Here is a 21692-nt window from a genome sequence, read left to right as displayed (position 1 = left end):
GCCCAAAGTACATCTTTTGTAAAACTATGCATAGTGTAAATGTCTTTTTAATCTTTACATTTTGAAAAACCATTATATTGTGATGTGAATATCAGGATTTAACTGTGTGATTTTGAGTCAAACTCGATGACCCATGTTTCATGAGTAGTGATTCAACATGAATCCATCTCTCATGTTGCAAGCTTTGGGTTTAACTGTGGAGGAAACTCCGTAGTTAAGCGCGCTCAGGCTGGAGTAGTACTGGGATGGGTGACCTCCTGGGAAGTCCCGGTGCTTCACCCTTGTGAGCATCACCTAGATCCAATGAGTGCTAAGTGTTCCATTTATTCTCATGAGAGATGGATTCGTGTTGAATCACTACTCATGAAACATGGGTCATCGAGTTTGACTCAAAATCACACAGTTAAATCCTGATATTCACATCACAATTTGACTAGCTGTGGAAATCATCTCCTACTTATCAAACCATTATATATCATATTTTATTTTCCTCTATATAACTTTGTCAGCTATTTATTTTCCTCCTCTCATTCGACAGTGAATATATTCTCATGTAAGCATTCTCTTCAAGTGGAGAAGGTCCTTTAGAGTCCTAATTGCTGCTTCCGAAACCATTGTGTCCCTGATACAAATTTGGGATAGTGCAGAGCATCCATTGTTCTGTGACTAAGTTAAAAAATGTTATCAACACCGTAACCAAGAAGTGTGCTGAGAGAAAAGGATATGACTGATATGGTGACAACGGCTCATTGCTTTGGAAGGACCTGCTGCCTGCATAACTTTTGTCATTTGATTGGATTTCCTTCGTCTGTAAAATGATCCTCATTACATCTATTGCTATGAATTGTAATCTGCATGCACAAAACACAAATGCGTTAATCTGAGGAAAATTTATGCAAGGAATGAATTTCTAAGAGTAAGAGTAGAGTCAAAAGTTGTATGTTTAGTAATTCACCTTTTCAATTTCTCAAGAAATGCAACAAATTTATTCTTCTTCTTGCTGGCCTTATTTGGTTCTTTATAGTTTATTGTCCTTTTGTTGGGCTTTGGCATATGTTTATGTTTACATTTGTCAGTTTCTCACTATTTCTTCTGGATATTTGTTGAATAATGTTGTAGTTCTACTGATCGACCTTTCTCAGCTTAATACATTATTTTAATCTGCTATATGCTGTTTGTTTTGGAAAGTGACAGCTATTGAAAGAGTTGGAGGCTCCAGTAGAACACATCATTCTCCCTACTTTTGCATATGAACACAAAGTTTTTGTGGGCCCATTTTCTAGAAAGTTCCCTAAAGCAAAGATATGGGTAGCACCAAGACAATGGAGTTGGCCAGTTAACCTGCCACTTGAGTTTTTTGGAATATTCCGTTCTAAAACACTTAAGGATGAAGACGAATCAACCCCATGGTTCAATGAGATTGAGCAGAAGGTTCTTAGTTCTCCTGAAGTCGGTACACTCTTACAACTTATTGTATGCATTAGAAGATTTATGATTCTAGGAGCACAGTTTTTGAGAAAGGTAAAGCTTTTGTTTCATGGAATAGTTTTATAAGTGTAATGAAGCTGCTTGATTTATTAGAATTTAGGAAGATCAGTACAATATGATAATTTACAAAAGCTAATACTATAATGTACATGGCTTCTTTAGAAGCTAAACAAATTGTTGTACAGATGCTTCAAAAGTGTAATGGAGGTTTTCAATTCCTTAAGATAAAGCAGTATCAAGATAATACAAAGTTACAAACAAATTATAGAGAAAATTGGAGGAATGAGCTTTAAATATGACCTAAATGTATTGAATAGGAATAGCAAGATGATACAATAATATTCTAAAGAAAATTGGAGGATTGAGCTTTATAAATGAATTAAGAAATACGACGATGTATTAGATGTAGATCAGAGTTACAGTCCACTTTATCAACTTCGAAAAAATAGCTTGCAGAATTGTTTTACATAAACATTATATGATGTGTTGGATAAGCATGGTTTTCATACATGGTCGCAGGACTTGGACCTTATGTCGAGGTTGCATTTTACCATAAAAGATCTCGAACATTACTGGTTACTGATGCAGTCATATATGTGCCAAAGCAGCCACCCGAAACAATTAATAGAGAGGCCTTATTAGGAGCAGCTAAGAACGGTTTAGCAGTGAAGTTATTGAGCAAAGGGAAGTTAGTTCCAAATGAACCCATTGTTGACAATAAAGAGACGAGACAAAAAGGTAAGTAAATGGATAGGAAAGACAGTCAGATGTTAGATTCTTTGACAATGTTCACTATCTTTTCCAGGATTCATGTTTATAGGGCGTTTATTGTAATTTTGCTATTCTTTGAAGCTGATTTTTAATATTATTGATACCTTAAATGGCTTTTTAATTGCATTATAGGATATTTTAAGAGGTGGAGCTTAGGTTTTCTATTATCATAGTCACAGTTATTTTGTGGGTTCTTAGGATAGAATATTGAAATATGAATTCTATTGCTTGAGGTTTTCAATGTAATACTTAATGTACTGTGATTGATGATTGACCCATCTTGAGTGATCATGAAAAAGAAACCTTGTCCTGTGTAACATAAATCAAAGAATTGTAAGATTATATGTTCGTTAAAATAGTAATGTATATGGGTTCTATCCACCGTAAACTTCGGAATGGATTTTGTCATTTGTTATTTCATGATTTTGTTATGCTAGCTGTGATGTTCCTTGACACGCCTTTTCCTTTACCTTAACACGTATCAATTTATCGACAGCATAATTTCCTAATATTCTGCAGGTTGGGAAAGAATGGTTCTTCAAATACTGTTCTTAGCTCCTTCAAATTTGCTTGAACCGCAGGAGACATTTAAGCAGATCTCACAGAAACTCATTGTCTCTCCGATAATCAAAACACTAGTTTTCAGTAAAGTTCCAGAGAAGGTAGTTTCTCTTTCTACATCCAGTGAAGCTTTGCACACATGCATTGGCACCCATTTTCACAAGACACCTATGTATGCCTCCAGCGTGCATAAGGGCGCATATAATTCTTAAATCTGCAAATAAAGCTTTGCACTTTCTTTTTAACTGTAGTGATTTGCATTAGTATTTCAACCCACGTAAATGTCTTGACTACTTCATTATATCAATTTACCTGTAGTCTTTATTCATTGATAATTTGACCTTAATCATTAATGCTTCGCCAATTTATCAATTTGTGCCTTATATGCACTGGCACGTGAACTTTCCAGGTTAAAGATTGGGTTGATCGCATTGTAGCTGATTGGCCTTTCAAGAAAATCATTCCAGCCCACTTTGCTGCACCAATATCTGCTAGTCGATCTGATTTTAAGACTGCATTTGCATTTCTGGATGATTTTGTGAGCAAGAAGCCCAGTATGAGCTCTGTTTATCTAAGTGCTCTCTTAGGGAGGGCCGCCAGCTACTTCCCACCTGATGACATGAAAACGTTGTCCTCCCTTGACAATTTCCTAGTGTCTGTAGGCGCGGTGAAGAAGACAGTTTCAGGAAGAAAGCGGTGATTGGTTTCTTTTGCTACTTGTCTTAGCACTTAGGTACCTTGTTCAGAGATTTGGATTATATAATGGTGTATCCAATTTCTAAATGACAATGTTACTAATTTAGATGAGGTACACTACATTTGCCTTTATTGTTAAAGCCAAAGAAGAAATGCATCCTCTGGTTGCCTAGTAAGTTTGGATTCGGGCAATTTGAGCTTGAAGTATAATTCATTCTGTTGTCCTAAAAACATTTACAATATTTTGAATCTCTTAATTAATGTGCCATTGCCATAAAATGAAACCAACGTCAAGGGATATTATCCGTTCACATCATGCTTATTAAACCAGAAGAAAAAGGACTGTTTGAAAAGTCATCGTCGAGATGCTGAAAGCTCAAGACTTTGTTTTCCTAAGCTTCTTTCAAATTGCTTCGAATTCAAAATTCCATGGATGTATTAGACTGTGTAGTGGAATACCGAAAAGCATTGTGTGATTCGAAATTCCTACAATTAAGTCGACAGAATACATTTAATGAAATGAATTTTGTATTTTCAGACTTGCTCCAAAGTCAAAATTCCATAGATGAATTAGAGTAGTGGAGGATTGAAAAGCATGTGTAAGTTGAATTTTCTGCAACTAGCGATAAACTGTGAGGACTCTTGAATTTCAAGATAACTATATGTTTCGAGTAACGCTAAAAGAGGAAGACATAAAATGGAATGAATTTTATATTGTCAGAATTGTTCCAAAGTCGAAATTCCAGATGATTTAGACTAGTGGAGCATTGAGACAACTAGCGATGACAAATAGGAATGCTGAATTTTGAATAATGCTATAAGAAGAAATTTTAGAAATGATATATACCAATCCTTAGGAAATGAGAATTTCTTGTAGATCATATTTGTTTTGATCTATGACATAATTTTGACTATTTTATTACATAATATTGATAATACAAAAATGAGAAATGGAATACAAAATAATATTTAATCTTGTGACTTTCTAAACACATAAATATATAATGTTTGTTTGACCTTTCTAAATTGTAAACTGAAAAATATATTATTATTTTTGAAATTGAAAATATATTATTATTTTGGAAATATCTAAGAAAACATGTTTTAAAAAAAAAAAAAATTCAGAAATATTTTGTTATTGAACACAAAAATCATTAAACACAAAAATCACATTGTCTCGAAGAAATTATATACATGAACTCAAACCATTTCAAAGATCATTATAACATTCAAAAACACAAGAAAATCATCTTACAACTATTCAAAGTTCTTTGAATTTGATAAGCCCCGCAAAAAGGGCAAAGAACATGAGAAAAACAGGGCAACTTAAGTCAGGCCTATATGCAACTGCTAAGCTTATTTTGGCTAGCAGCTATTTCATGGCTGTTTATTCTAGCTTCGCATTTTTTCGAAGTTTATTTTTAAATTTTAAGTTGTGGATGCTTCATAAAAGTAGGGATAAATTCTAAATTAGCCCTTTTCCTCTGATAAAATATAAAATCCCATGAAAATCAAATGTATTTTCTTATAATATGATAACATAAGTTAATCCTACATTTTGAATCCTTATCTATGTACATGAATATAAATATATCTAAATAGAATGACAATTTGCAACCATATATGCTAGTTCCTGTTGTTAGCATGAAAACTTATGGAATTGTTGAGTTCCATAAAATACTATTAAAAATTTGTTATTATCCAATAGAATTAAAGGAATTTTGAAGCTTCTATTTTTTTTTCCCCCACAAGTTTGAATTTTGATATATTTTTAAAAATTAAAAATGTTATTTATCCTATGTCTTATTGGTTCTCATGGAAAAAAGCAATGAGTGAAATTAATTTTAGATATGATAAATTAGAAAAAAATTGTCTGAGTACTTTGATAACTCGTATAATACAAAGTTATTGTATTAAATGTTTGTCCTTCTTAGAGCTTGGTTGGTTTAGAAAATTTTAGATCTTCTACTTGTATAGCAGAATTTTAAATGGAACATTTTTAGACATGCAAGATTACTAATCCAGATGCTCTTGCAACAACATTTTCTCCTCATATACAGAGGACGAAAAAAAATCTTGTTTGCCATAAAGTAAACAAATCTCTTTAAACATATTATGGAAGATTAGCCATTTTGGCCATCACAGGTGAGCATCTAAACGGTGAATGGCCACTCCATCTTTGGTCCCAAATCTACAACATATTGTCATTTTCTCCAGTGGCCAATTTTTGCCACATGCCAAGGATCCCAGTCGTATAATGTGCCCTCTTAATGTTCTCAGCTGTTAATTTCTCTATGTCCCATATTTGTGCATCGCAGTTATTCAAACCCACTATAGCGTGTCTTCCATCTAAAGCTTCTAACTTTATCTCCAAATTATAAAGCTTCATATTGGAAGCTTATGATTTTCTCCCCAAAACACAATTGTTTTGCCCTTTAGTTTGTAGGACTCTCTATTTAGAGGTACATGCTTTCAATCCCCGTTAAGAATGCCCAAAGTGCATAGCGCTAAACACATTTTTAAAATTTGTTTGTAGATTACCACTTCAGAAATCATTGAGATAGATCTATCTTTTAGTGTGCATTAGAAATGTTTTTTTAGTTTCTGCTTCTCTTCCTACAAGTTACAATTCCTTATTTGGTTTGGTCTCCTTTTTTATTATTATCTTTTGTCCATACACTTGAAAATTTGATTTTCTTGTAGGTACATTTGTGGTGGTGGACCCAGTGAAACACGAATTTTCTCAAATTTAACATTCTTTCTTTTGCCCCTATCACCATAGTGCTTCACTGACATATTGAGGTTTAAGTAATCAATTATCCTTTAGAGGGGAGGGCTTCTGATTAGGAAGAGCTTTAATTTTGTCAACGTTGAAAGGTAAAAGGAATTTTTTTTGGTCTTTAGTGTAGTTCACAATCTTCAAGTATGTTTGGATCTGATTTTTGGAAGCATTTTCCCACTCGCTCTGAGAAAAGAAATCTATTATGGAAGTTAATTACAAGGACAACACAATAGTATATACAATAAGGCATTTATAGGGACAAAATGATCTGAGATCATCAGCCCTGCATGCCTGCCCACCTTGCCAATCTGTAGCAGTACTTCTTACAAACCCCTAGAAGCAATAAAAAAATGATAACAATAACATCGAACAGTGCACTTTCAGCCATGTGGTCCATGCTAAAAAAAGATCCCTTCCATTCATGCAATCAACCCATGCCAGGCATGGAAGAAAAATTGTGCAGAAATAGTATGCATACCCCTTGAAACCACAAATAATCTGTGAAGAACAATATCAATTATGCCCTACGAACATTGCAATCCTTGTCACATTTCAGCATCAACATTTGTGGCACCAATCTTTTATGGATGACTTCCTCCTGGCCCATCTGTACAACACGCCCATTCCATGACATTCATACATATATGTGTCCAAATAAGTGAAAACATATGTGCACTCTCTTCAAACCTTAGTCTTCCACACATTTGAAGTTTGAAGCACTCCAACAAATGCTACAAATGTTCCTTTTAAGACTTCTCACCAATCGCCTCGATTACAATAATTTTATCTTGCTTGCTGGGTTGTTGCATTCACTACTAATATGCGCACTTAGCATAGAGTTTTAGAAAATGCTTCTAACTATTTTGATTGTGTATTCCATCTGAATGATGAGTATCCATGGGTTTTTATTGGTTGTTGCATTAAGATCGGCTAAAATTAGTTTATATTAATTTTTTTTTAACAACATTTTTAATGATTGTCATCTAGTTTTATCATAAACCATTTTTAAAAATTATTTTGGTGTACTATTTTTTCTAAATATTTCTCTATTTCATTTTTGCACCGCTAATTCAACTTCTTTGTCTTTATTCTTTGAGAAGTGACAACATGCATGTGCTCTCTCTCTTCAAATATGTGACAACAAAAAATTGAAAATAAATTGACCAAATAAAATGGAAAGAAAAAATAGTGTGCATGTTGTACATAGCCGGAACAAAAAAAATGCTTGAAAATAATTGAAGAGGCAGAGATAGTAAGAGATATTTTTATTGATCTCACTGAATAAAAGAATACCAAGATATATACTGCACAAAGATTCAGTTGAGAAGCCTACAATATTATATTCTTGGTTGCATATGAGAATTGACAAAAAGATGATTCCATTTCTCTACATTTATTGCCTTCCTTGCCTTCCTTGAAACATGCTCACACTCATCCACAAGTTTCTTATGACCTTTTGCCTCTTTTATCTCCCTCATACTAGAAAGGAGGGTATCATTCACAAATTACCAACTAGTGATAGCCTCCATATGCTCAATAATATTTATTCAACACTATTTATGTTTTTCAAATTTCCATAGCCTCTTAATAGATTGATATTCATTCAAAATTTCATATCTTGTAGTCCTGCTTGCTTTATCCCACTTGAATTTGAAAAAAAAGTTCATCTTGCAATGCATCCTCCAATATTGAGTGACCAACTTCATCGCTCATCCTTGTTAGTTTTAGAATCTTTGCAAATGTAATAACATTGTTGTAATTCTATGTGTTTCAATTGCAGATTTCCAAGATATATAAATATATCTTCAAGAGGCATGTCTTGTGAAGAGACATGTCTCTATGGTTATACATGTTAATTAAATTGAAACACATAGAATTACAACAATGTTATTACATTTGCAGAGATCCTAAAACTAACATGGTATCAGAGCTAGACTGCATATGTAATAAAATAAATATATAAGAGAAAATCAAAGGTTGAGATTCATTTAAAATTTGGAACTGATTCATAGAAGATGGTAACCTAGTTTGTATATGTAGAAGTAGCTGACAAAAGAATTTGATAATCTCTCTTCCATTGTTGTTGGTTTGTTAGTGATATCACCAGAGGCAAACACTTGGGCAACGCGTATCTACTTCAACATTTCATCATCTATATTTATAAGAATGTAAAGGACTGTGACTTCCAAATTTGTCATAATAAAAATACCACGTTGTAACTATGAACGAGTCAAAGCATATACAGAGGCTATCATGGGAGTAAGAAGCAATCAAACAGAGATGTCAAAAGCAGAGTTGATGATAGGGTTCAAAGGAAGAAAGCAAAAATAAAACTCAGAAATATACATACCATAAAGATAATTTTAATCTCAGAATGAGGTGATAAAATGGTGTATATAGATTCTCTCAACCTAAAGCTATGCTTGAAATGTGTAAGAACAGAAAATGGATGCCCAGTCAACCAAAGGTGTGAGTCAACCATGTTATTATTATGAATCCCAATTATAAAGTAAACAATTTTAGTTCAAAACTTTTGTGCCTTCAGTTCTGAGGAACAACATAAATACTTGGAGATTGATATATACAGCGATGAAGATTCTTCTTCAGCACCAAGCTATTATTTTAGCAAGTAGCAATGAGTCACAATGTGAATTCTATGATGGTGAAGACGTATCAATAAAGATATATTGAATACTTGCAGCAGTACATATGAGGTCATACAAGGGTTGCATCTCAATCTTCTATAAACCATTCAAGGCCCCATTTCACTCAGGATTATATTTTTTTGCTTCAGCTAATAGTGAGCTAGGAATTACTGCACTCAAAAGTTAATGGAAAAGACTGTAAATAGACAATGAATATCTAGCCAGGGAATACGCATGGAAGAATATATAGTCAATGGTACGAATGAAGATTCAGACTTTGTGTCTATTCAGCATATGTCAAAAACTAAAGATGATCATTTTATACAAATAACATGGCCAATAATTTTGGAGTAGATGTTATCTTTGTGTACGCAAGACCAGGGCACATGAGATCTCTTTTGTCACGGTATCATTTGGATTACCCAATATTTGTTTTCACAAATTCAACCACTGTGCGGCGGTGCTTGAATCTTTAATATGGCCCTATTCCATTTAGATTGGATTTCTTTGATGATATGGAAAGTAACCTCAATGGGACATTTTCTTTGATAAAAGCCATAGATATGAATGTGCCATATCTCTGGTGATTTGGTGATAGCCATTTCAAATTTGTTACATTTTATCGAGGTTATAATGATTTGATTTAAGATTATAACGACATCGAAGTTCTAAGAGCGTGAATATTATCAAGAAGTGATTCTTTGGCATTGATTACTTTAATAGTGCATGGATTATTGCTAATATCATAGACAAACATCACGGCAGAAGTAATGCTTATTGTATACCAAAGTCATCGTGACTCAAGAGGTAGGTGGTATCAATGCATCCGTGAGAAGATAATGTCCGACCTCTTAAAAAGGGTTTGTTGCTGAAAGGAGTGATTAAAAGGTTTGGCATGCAAATTGAATTAAAGTAAGTATAAGAGGTAAGGTTAAGAATTTATTTAAATTTTATGAATTTATGATACAATTCATGTGGAAGCATATAAGCAGTAAATTTATGATTTAAATTTTTTTTTTTGTACAAATTTATACACATATATAATTTGGTCATTTATATATAGAGATTTATATATGTATATAATGGTGAATTATATATTTCCTAAATAATTTCTTATGAATATAAGTGATTATAGAATGGAAAATTAGTCACCATAGAAAATAATGTGTTAAAATATAGATATATACTTAGAAGATTGAATATATATATATTGGAATAATGGGAATCATTATCAAAGTAAGACAAAAAAAGAATGTTGTTAGGTTATAAATTTTTAAATTTTTATAAGAGTTATTTGCCTTGATCTTTTCCTCTAAGAATGTTCTTGAAAGAAAAAAAAAGAGGGAGATAGAGATACAAAGAGAGGTTGACATTTCAGGCAACCCTGAAAGAGAGGGAGAAGATAGAGAATATGATTAAGTCAACCTTTGGTGATCTCAATCATATTGATTTAGAGGGAGTGTAACATATTGAAATAGATTCTCTTGTGTTCAATAAATTGTCGCAATGAAGAGGATCATGATTTATGAATATACCTCATGACTATGTGATTTTAATGGACCTACCCCCTTATATATGATGACAATCTTATGTGATGCACACTATATGATTAATCAAAAGATCTAACAAATACTTTTTCATGAACAAAGGAAATTTGAGTTGTTGAGAGACGTTAATGAACCTTTTAAGAATGCATTTGAACCATCTACAAGTGTCTCTTTGATGAATGAAACTTGACGTATGAGTTATAGATTCATTCATGTGGCACAGTCATACTCAATCTCAATATTATATCATAGATGAGTTTGCTTTTACTGTTAAGGTCATTGACTATTTGGATCCTCAATGGATGAAAAGAGCAAGTTGGAACTTAGAAAGAAATTGCCATATTTGATGTGATGTAAAAGTGTTCAACAATATAAGAGTGGGAATTTTATATTGTGGGGGGGAATAATAACCAATGTTTCATTCCCACTTGAACCATCCTTAGAAAAGGAGATGTTCCATGACCCTCATGGGAAGATAAGTACTTGTATCTTTTACATTTATCTATTAATTTATTTTTAATTCTCTACATACTATAAGGGTTATTTGCTTTGATATTTTCCTTTATGTTTGAAGATATTCTTACAGGAAAAGAAGGTTGGTACTTTGCATATGCTACCAAGTATTGTGTAGACTAAATCTAATGATAGTAGCCCCAAAGACCCTGATGATCAAGTTGGATAAAGTGAGGATCTTGAAACAAATATCCCTAATGATTGAGATTATGAATATCCTTCTTTATTAAGAGAGAATTTTTACACTTCTTCTAAAGGCAATGTTGGAGTTTGGAAGATTTATAATCAGAGGGAGTCTAGAAATACATGGATGCAACTTCGTGATTTTAATGGGCCACACCTTGTGAACATCACTAGAAAATGAAAAGATCCTTAAATAACTTGCATAATCATACTCTAGGTATTGAGTATGTAAAATTGCTCGATGATATAAAAGTTGGAATTTCACATTGTTGGGGGGAAACTTAATAAACAATATTCAAATTCCCACTTGAAACCATCTTTAGAGAGGAGATTTAATGATTTGACATTTATGGATTGTCATAGAAAGATAAGTAATTCTTACTCTTGAGTATTACAATTATCTACTTACTATAGTCTCTTTCTCAGTTATAAACTTATATGTACTATAATAGTTAAATTGCATTGATTTTTTCCTTTATATCTAAAGATGTTCTTGCAGAAAAAGGAAGTTGGGACGTTTGCCACCAAGATTATTGTGTAGGCTCTGGAAGTGAACATCCTTTATGATTAAGATTATGAAGAAGAAATATGACATTGCTTCAGATCAAGAGGGAGCAAATAAGAACATGATTCTATCAAATTTTTATTCAGAGGGAGTAGATCATATCACTTCAGAGGATGAGTTATATTAGTATAGATGAGCAAAGTGCTGATATTTTTACCAAGCCTCTTGCAAAGTTGAAATTGTGTACTTCAGAGGTAAAATTGATATGACTTTGTTGTAAATGCATTTATTAAAGTTTATATTCATGAATATAAAATTATTTTTGCTTGCAAGCATGTATTGTGAAAAGTGATGACTTTTCTTGTGAAAGGTGATGACCTTTCGCGTGTTTTGATCCTATTATAAAGTGACGACTTTATTTAAGTTGATCTGTTTTCAAACAATGGTTGAATTTGGTGTTATCTATTAGGCCGGATTTTGCCGGACACATTGATAACCTTCATGGGTCTTTTTGGGCGATAGCCGGACACCATGAAAATCCATTGTTTTGAAAGTTTGGGTTATCTTTGTTCTTTGGGCCGGATCTTGCCGGACACATTGATAACCTTCATGGGTCTTTTGGGCAATAGCTGGACACCATGAAAATCCATTATGTTTTTCTTTCTCTCTCTTAGTTTAAAACATAATGATGATTACACCTTATTGTGTAAGTTAGACTTATTTCAATTTACCTTTGCTTAAGAGGGAGTATTGAGGATTCTAGCCTCTTAGTGTGTTGAAGTAAATTCCATATGTTAATTTTACATATGTGTGTTGATGAATTCATATTGTTATGCCATTTTAGGGATATCATAGTGAGATGATATCTCCTTATACTCAAGAACATAGTATGTTATATATCAATCTTCCCAAATAAAGAGGGAGTGTTGAGATAGCTTCGATTGTATCTAAGTCATAGCTATGGTAGAAAACAATTGATAAACATATCATTGTTAGAATTAGATATTGTTGGCATGTTTGTTCTGACACATTTCGTGAAGCAATGCCTACTACAAAAAGATCTCACCTATGATATAAACTTCTTATTGAGACTTATATTATCAAAGGATAATGTATCTAGTGTGATATATATATATATATATATATATATATATATATATATATATATATATATATATATATATATATATATATATATATATATATATTATAAGGTCTTTAATATGACATTCTAAGATTATTGTGATAATGTATTCTATTACAATCCTCCTGAGCTAAGAGGGAGTGTTAAATTGTAGCTTCTGTCAGATTGAACTATCTTAGAGTTAATCCTTTCTATGGTTATTGTTAATCATTAATTATACATACTCTAATAGATCTATATATATATTGTATGCTATATATATTATATATAATATAATGCTATATATTATATATAATATAATGCTATATATTATAGATATGTTATAATTAATAATTAACAATAACCATAGAGAGGATTAACTCTAAGATAGTTCAATCCGACATAAGCTACAATTTAACAATCCTATATTGTCTTAAGAGAATGCAAAAGCTTTAAGAACTAAGGTTAGGAAATAATTGTTGAAGTGAATCATATTCTTTTGCAATGTCTAATTTGGTTGCTATTCCTCTTTCACACATAAAGACCTGAATAATTGGATTGAAGGTAAGTCTCTAGGTATTTCAATTGCAGAGTCATGTAATATGCAGGTGGCATCATGCATTAGAGGATGTATAGCATCAATGACATGTGGACAATACTTGTAGATGCATGGATAAGCAAACAAAATCAATCTATTACTTATGATTTGAATTTTTAGTCTATGTTACTTAATTTTAGTGATTAAAAAAGTGAGCTTAATCATTTGTAACTTGCACATGTCATCATAATTTACTCTTGTTTTTTTCCTATGTCAGTGGCAATGGTTGATTTTATTTTTTTTATCATAAAATATGATTACTATATATCTTCACAAAATAATTAATTTGATCGACTCAAATATTTCAAACAAATTTCAAGACTCGTTAATGGTTTTGGTTGAGATATATATATTTTAAAATCATTTTAGTGTTTTTTACAATGGCATTTTCTTCTAGTTTTATTGTTTTTGTTGATTAACAATGCAAATAACTAAATTATTTATGTGTTATTGGTACTACTTAAACAATTTTTTCAATGACATTTTAAAACAAAAAAATCAAATGGTTCTTTAGGAAGTTTCATTTATTAATTTTTTTTCTCCCTTCAATTGTATTTCAAAATTGATTACCTAGGTGGAAACATATCTTTGCTTCAATTGCTTCATTCAAGAAATTTGGTTTATATCAAATTTGTTATTTTAAAAGCTATAGTTTTTGATTAAGGAAAATAGGTTTTGAAGGGTGCCTGAAATCGTTTACAAATCAAAATATTTTCAATGAAGCCTAAACAAAAAATACAACAGCCCAAGGGTGAAACAGGTTGCCAACCAAAAAAATAGTTAATTATCTAGTTTAAGTGAAAATATTTAATAAAAATTTAAAGTTCTCTACAATTTCTAGTTACAACTCTACAAAATGCAAGAACACTTGAGATTTGTTCAATACTAATAAATAATGATAAAATGTATAATTCTAATCCTCAAGTATACAAATTTGGATAGAAAGTCATTGCAAAGTGCCTTCTTAACAATATATAGCTCCAGAAAGTCATTGCAAAGTCATATGCTACCTTACCTCTAGATGGCTGCCATCATATCAAATATGATAAATGGAGATCTCAGCAAAAATACTTTAATTATGATGGTGTCAGTGAATTGCAACTATGAGTTTAACTCCTTTGAAGTGAGGTGGGTTATGATTTTTAGAAAGATGGGCTTTTTGCATGGATTTTGGGCAAGTTTTTCCTTTCCTCTTTTCGGCAGTGGTGTGGTATTTAGTTGCAGAGCGTTTGGGGGTTTTCAAAGAATGAAAACCAGTAAATTCGGTGCAGAGATTATAGGGGGAAAGAGGAAAAGGGTGGAGCTGCCTAGCTGCTCCGAGTGGAAGAATAAGCCAGAGGTGTAGGACATTCTGAGGCGTGGCAATTTCACAGGGTACATGGAAAGGCTTAGAGGCAATAATTTGACAACGCACCAGTTCATTAAATCATGGAAGGATGGCTCTGTGATGGTTGAGAACCAACGTATGGAGGTCACCGAAGAAGTCATTGCGGAGGCTACGGGGTTGGACATGGATGAGATTAATTTTTATTGGGAAAGGAAGCTTTCGAACAAGGTTGTTGATGACTTTGCACAAACAGAACAAGAGAGAAATTGTTTGGTCAAAATAGGTAACTCGTATTTTAACCCAGCCTCTGTTTCTCATCTATGGCATTTTGTGCTCTTTTTGATTATGGAATATTTGACTTTGGATGGGAGATTCACTAAGCTGTATGGGTATCATTTCATGTTGGCAAATCATTTCCGACATGATGTTAGGATCAATTTTCCTTTTTATCTTTTGCAGTCTCTTAGTATTTCTACCCAGGGCATTCAGAAAGACTCGAATGGAGAGCATGTTTGCCATGAGGGTCTCATGGTCTTGATTATGAATTTGTTAAAGTCCATTTTTTTTTTGAAACCTAAGAGTTTGAAAGGGGCTGATAAGGATACGGAAGGGAGTATCCCGGATAAGAGCTATGATTCTGAGACTCAAGATGAAGCTGAAGGGGGTTTGGGTAGCTCGAAAAAGCGCTCAAGTGGAAGTTCAAAAAAAAAGAAAAAGATTGTTGAGGATGATGATTCTGACCGGGACCGAGAAAGTGACTTCATGGAGGAAATTGTGAGAGACCATTACAATAAGAGGAGTGGAGGCAAAGGAAAGAGTAAAGGCTATCATGATGATCGAGTCTCTCCTCCTTTTGATGATGAGCCTCTAGCTCAATGGTTGGAGAGGAAAAGAAAATCCTTAAGGCAGCAGGAGAATAGGTATAAAACTAAGGATGGGGAATCAGACAATGAGGATGATGGAGAACAGGGGCATATGTCATATTTGGGTGATAAAGCCGAAGGTGGGCTTGGGTCTTCCAAGGGTTTATTTGGTAACCCAGGTTCAATTCTGAAGGAGATTGGTATCCTCAAGCATCAAATGCAACTGTTGGGCAAGGAAATGGAGCAACTTAGCAAAACTTCCAGAGGGGAGTGGACATTGGGTCAACATATTGACAAACTTTTAGAGGTTATTGGGAATGCAAAAGAAGTGATTAATCTCATGCAAAAGATACCAATGCTTGAAGCTAAACAAAGGGTCATGGATAAAGATATTAGCAACATTCAGGGGAAGGTGTCGAAACTGGAAACCAAGCTGGGTAATTTGGATAAACTATTCAAATGGCTAGCGAACAATGTGAGTAACCTCTTGAAGAGGAATGAATGTGACAAGGGCCAGGACTTCTCACCGAGGGTAGAGACTCAGGGACCAAACAAATGTACCTGTGCTCACTCTAAAAAGAATGAGGAAGTTAGTAAGAAGGACGAGGTGAAGGCTGCTGCTGAAAATATGCAAACTTTGGTGGATCAGGCTGTTGACCTGATAAAGACTTCTTAGCTGGTCGGTTACTATTCTTTTGTTATTTTTTTCAGCTTTGTCTTGTGTGACCTCATGAATGTTTTTGTTTGAGGTCTGTTTCATGTTGTTCTGTGCTTCCTTTCTTTGATGTTCTTTTCTCTTAGACTTTTGTTGTTGTAAAAGTTTCGGGTCCTTTAAAACTTGTTTTTACTTAATCAAAACAATATATAGCTCTATTCTTTTCTGGTGAACTCTCAAAACTCAAATTATTAAATTGAACTATGAGAAATCTAGATTTGACTAACTAGTTTTGGGATGACAAAATAAGTACAACATAATAAGTACATTCTATTAGGCTTATTATGTTAAATAGACAAGAAGCTTGAACGAATGACAACCTAGTATGTCAGCTAAACATTGGTCAACATTCCTTGGTTATTTTGACGTGCTAACATAGACTGTGAAATCTATATTGACATTTATAGATTCTTAAAACTTATGAAAGTAAATTTATGCACTTGGTCTTCATGAATTCGAAGCCCTCCATGGCATCTCATATTCTATTCCATGTTCACAATTAAATGTACAACATGACTCAACTCTTACTCCAAAACCCACAACATTAAATGTGGGAACTTTGGTGCTTGTGCCCTTGTTTTTATTGAACTATTCCAATATATTAAAGTATTTTAGTTTTTGCCAGATACATATGTATCAAGGAATATAATGATGTGAAATTAGTAGCTATAACCTAAAATATTGGCAAAGGTAATAATCATGTAAGAAACAATGACATATGACAAGTATTAAACACGGGGAATCAATTTTGAGAGCTTTGTATTTCTCAAAAGAAAGCACATCAAATTGTGAGAAACAAATACCCTTGCATTTGTACAAACTAATTTTTTTTTGACAAGTGAGATTACAAGTTTTGCCATGCAAAAAGCTCAAAATTTAGTATCAACTTGGAGAAGAATATCATCTTAGATTGAAGAAAAGATAAGCATTAGGGAAAAATAAAAAGATGGACAATTTTCTTCACTACAAACTACAATAGTTGTTGTACATATAACAAACTACATTAGAGGTTTTAAACACATAAAACCCCAGGTTTGGGAAACAATTTTATAATATCATATAATACGTGTTCTAGAATTTCCATAAAATATTAAAATCCCAGTTTTCCTAAAAAAAGTGACATGATCAACTTAAAATAAAATGAATTTTTTAAAAATAAGTTACATGCAACAACTTTGAAGGTCACATGTTGTAGTGAAAAATATGTGGATAAAAATATGAATAAAACATTATAAATGAGGAGAAATGGTGTCTTGAGAAGATCGTCGACAACAAAAAAGAAAATGGTTAAGAGTATAATTGTGTTTCTTCGGTTGTTTCTTCAAACAAATACACATTAGAGTTCTTACTAAACAACTACATTGAACAATTATTTAGTAATTGTTTTAAAAATGAAATATTAGAGGATCTAGAATCCTTTTTTCTTGTTGAGTCTGATTTCAATCTTGTTTAGAAAATGACTTTTCAAAATGATCCTTTCATGGAAAATGCCGTCATTGAATTCTTATAGCAATATCACAATTTGACTTGAAGAAAATATCTCCCACTTATCAATTGATGAGCTTAAATGGATTTCTAATGAATGATTCATAAGACATGACACTTGGTGAAGGTTTTTCAAATGGAGTTGCAAGCTAAGTGGGTTTAATGATGGAGGAAACTCCATAGCTAAGTGCATTCGGGATGGAGTAGTATTGGGATGGGTGACCTCTTGCGAAGTCCTAGTGCTCTACCTTTGTGAGCATCACCTACATCCATTGATTACTAACTGTTCTATTCATTCTCATGAGAGATGGGTTCATGTGAACCACTACTCATAAAATATTGATCAATGACTCTACATTTAACCATGGAGGAAATTTCATAGTTAAGGTCAATTTGGAGTAGTACTGGGGTGGATGACCTCCTAGAAAGCCCTGATGCTTCACCTCTGTGAGAATTATCTAGATCTAATGAGTGTTAAGTGTTCTATTCGTTGTCACGAGATATTCGTTCATGTGAACCACTACTCGTGAAATATAAATCAATAAGTTAGACTAAATAAAATAAAATAATTGAATCCTGATAGCAATATCATAATTTGATTGAACTGTTGAAAATATCCCCTACTTATCAGTTTGTGAGCTTAAATGGCTTTCTAATGATTGGTTCATAAGGCTTAACACTTGGTTAAGGTGTTACAAATGGGTTTGCAAGCATAGTGGGTTTAACCATGGAGGAAACTCTGTAGTTAAGCAAACTCGAGCTAGAGTAGTATTGGATGATCTTCTGGAAGTCCCAATGCTTCACCTTTGTAAACATCACCTAGATCTAATGAGTGATAAATGTTCCATTCATTCTCATGAGAGATGGGCTCATGTAAACCATTACTCATGAAAAATGGGTCAATGACTTTGACTCATAAAATTACACTATTGGATCCTGATAGTAATATCACAATTTGGCTTGTAGAAAATATCTCCTACTTATAAATTGACGAGCTTAAGGGGATTTCTAATGAATGTTTCATAAGGCACAACTCTTAGTGAATATTTTACAAATGGCTTGCAAGAAGAGTGAGTTTGACCATGATGGAAACTTTGTATTTAAGCATGCTTGAGCTAGAGTAATACTAAGATGGGAACCTCCTAGGAATTCCTAGTGCTTCATCTCTATGAGCATCACATACATTCAATGAGTGCTAAGTGTTTCATTCATTCTGGTGAGAGATGGGTTCATGTGAACTATGAATCATGAAGTATGTGTCAATAAGTCTGACACATAAAACTACGTACTTGAATCTTGATAGAAATATCACAATTGGCTTGTTGTGGAAAATAACTCCTACTTATCAATTAATTATCTTAAGGGACTTTCTAATGAATGGTTCATAAGGCACAACAGTTGTTGAAGGTTATGCAAATGAGGTTGCAAGAAGAGTGGATTTAACCATGGAGGAAACTTTGTAGTTAAGCTCAAGATGGAGTAAAACCAATTCCAATGAGTGCCAAGTGTTTCATTCATTCTCATGAGAGATGGTTCATGTCAACCACTACTTACAAAATATCAGGTCAATGACTATGATTTAGTTAAATCCTGATAGCAATATCACAATTTGTCTTTCTAAGGAAAATAAATCCTACTTATCGATTGGTGAGCTTAAGGGGATTTCTAATGAATGGCTCATAAGGCATAACACTTGGTGAAGGTTTTGTAAATGGGGTTGCAAGAAGAGTGGGTTTTACCATTGAGGAAACTCTATAGTTCAACAATCTCAAGCTAGAGTAGTATTGGGATGGGTGACCTATCAAGAAGACTTGATGCTTCACCTCTGTAAGCATCACCTAGACCCAATGGTTGATAAGTGTTACATTCATTCTTAGGAGATATGGATTCATTTGAACAACTAATAATGAAATATGAGTCAATGAGTTTGACTCAAAAACTACACAATTGAATCTTGGCATCAATATCAAAATTTGACTAGTGGAAAATATCTCCCACTTATCAATTGATGAGCTTAAGGTTCTTTAGATAATGAATGGTTCATAAGGCACAATGATTAGTGAAGGTTTTACAAATGAGGTTGCAAGTAGAGTGAGTTTAACTAAGGAGGGAACTTTGTAGTTAAGCATGCTCGAGGTAGAGTAGTATTGGGTTGGGTGATACTCTAGGAAGTCTAGTGTTTCACCTCTATGAGCATTACCTAGATCCAATGAGTGCTACATGTTCCATTCATTCTCATGAGAGATGAGTTCATGAGAGCCACTAGTCATTAAAAATATGGGTCAATAAGTTTGACTAAAAAAACTACACCATTGAATCTTGATAGAAATATCACAATTTGACTTGTGAAAAATATCTCTTACTTATCAATTGTCAAGCTCGCTTCAAGTCAAAATTCCATGGATTTGTTAAATTTTTCTATAAAATATTTAAGACCATCAAAAGATTTATATGTGTATGTATGTATGTATGTATGTATGTATATATGTATGTATATGTATGTATACATACATACATACATACATATACATACATACATATCTATTTACATACATACATATGTGTGTGTGTGTGTGTGTGTATAAGTATATATGTACGGATATATATGTATATATATACATACATACATACAGACATATGTGTGTGTGTGTGTATACATAAGTATATGCATATACACACGCACACACACACACACACACACACACATAGATGTATGTATACAACTTGAGTTTTAATTATTTGATAAATCTTAAGGTCTAAAAAAAGTGGACATTACATTGAAGAAAGTTGACAAAGTTTACTAAGTTGACTTTTCATCCAATTAAATTTTCTTGAAAACCTTTAATACAAATCTATTTTGTGTGTATCTTACAATTGCTGTAGTTCATGAGATCTCATGTCATTAAGACATGACAAACAATTTTATGTATCTATTTATTTTTCTATGCTTTGCATACATGTATGGGCATGGTAGTGACCACTAAACATCTAAGAAAATTTCCTCTTGATGGATGTCCATGCCTAATTTTAAAAATCACAACCACATCACTAGAGAGAAGAGGCAATATATTAACTTTCTCATCATAGTCAATTAAAGAAAAACAAACAAAAACTGAAAAGAACAAACTAAGAGCATTTTTCTGGTTCATGTCAATTGACATTAACAGTGGATTCTCTCATTTTAGACACCCATGGTAGAAAAAAAATGTTTCTTGAGTCAAACTCAATCATTTTTAGACTTTATTCTTGTTTTGGATCCACTTCTCCATCTCATCTTCTTGATAATGCTTAACTAATCTACCTTGCAATTTGTTGTCTCTTCCATTATGCATATTTCCTCTTTTTCTTGTTCTTCTCACATAATCCATTTCCCACCAATACACACTAGGAAACCCTAGAAAATAAAATAATCTAGTGCCTTTCCATTGATTTAAATAGATACATTTTTGTATTAGCTTATAGTTTGAAATTGTTGCAAAAATGTGCTCTTCATCCCCCTCTATAGTAAAACTGTGTTCTTTATTCATGTCTTCCAGAAAATATTGTTTAGCTACAAATTTTTCCTCATTCACTTGTTCATATTCTTCCTCATCTATGACTACATATTCCAATGGATTATTCACTATAACATTCTCTTGTATTTGAATATTATCATCCTCAAACACATTATATTCAACAATGTTCTCAAAGCTCAAATTTGACCTTTTTTCCTTTTCCATTGAAACTGTAATTCTTGCCTTCCAAAACACAATCAACATAACATTAACTTGTATGAGCATATCATAATTTGTATCATCTTCTTTGATTTTTTAAAAAACTCCATTAATTAAAAATTTACAGGTGTTCTTATATATATTTTAATATGATGAAGGGTACTCTTTTTATTAACA

General features: G+C 32.8%; 1 protein-coding gene across 1 annotated transcript in view; it reads left to right on the top strand.

Moving 5' to 3' along the window:
• Nucleotides 1–4053, top strand: part of LOC149567707 (uncharacterized) — a 76767-nt gene extending 72714 nt beyond the window's left edge. Inside the window, exons 3-6 of the mRNA XM_089820965.1 lie at nucleotides 1195–1453; nucleotides 2008–2226; nucleotides 2779–2921; nucleotides 3230–4053. Coding sequence (XP_089677091.1) covers nucleotides 1195–1453; nucleotides 2008–2226; nucleotides 2779–2921; nucleotides 3230–3520 — 912 coding nt within the window. The 3' untranslated portion in view covers nucleotides 3521–4053. The remainder of the gene's footprint in view (nucleotides 1–1194; nucleotides 1454–2007; nucleotides 2227–2778; nucleotides 2922–3229) is intronic.
• Nucleotides 4054–21692: the final 17639 nt, after the last annotated feature.

Source organism: Cupressus sempervirens, chromosome 3, assembly GCF_028749045.1.
Source record: "Cupressus sempervirens isolate cs-2001-9-10 chromosome 3, ASM2874904v1, whole genome shotgun sequence".
Taxonomy (NCBI): Eukaryota; Viridiplantae; Streptophyta; class Pinopsida; order Cupressales; family Cupressaceae; genus Cupressus; species Cupressus sempervirens.
The sequence above is the reverse complement of the archived record's forward strand: the minus strand, read 5'-3'. Positions and strand labels throughout refer to the sequence as shown.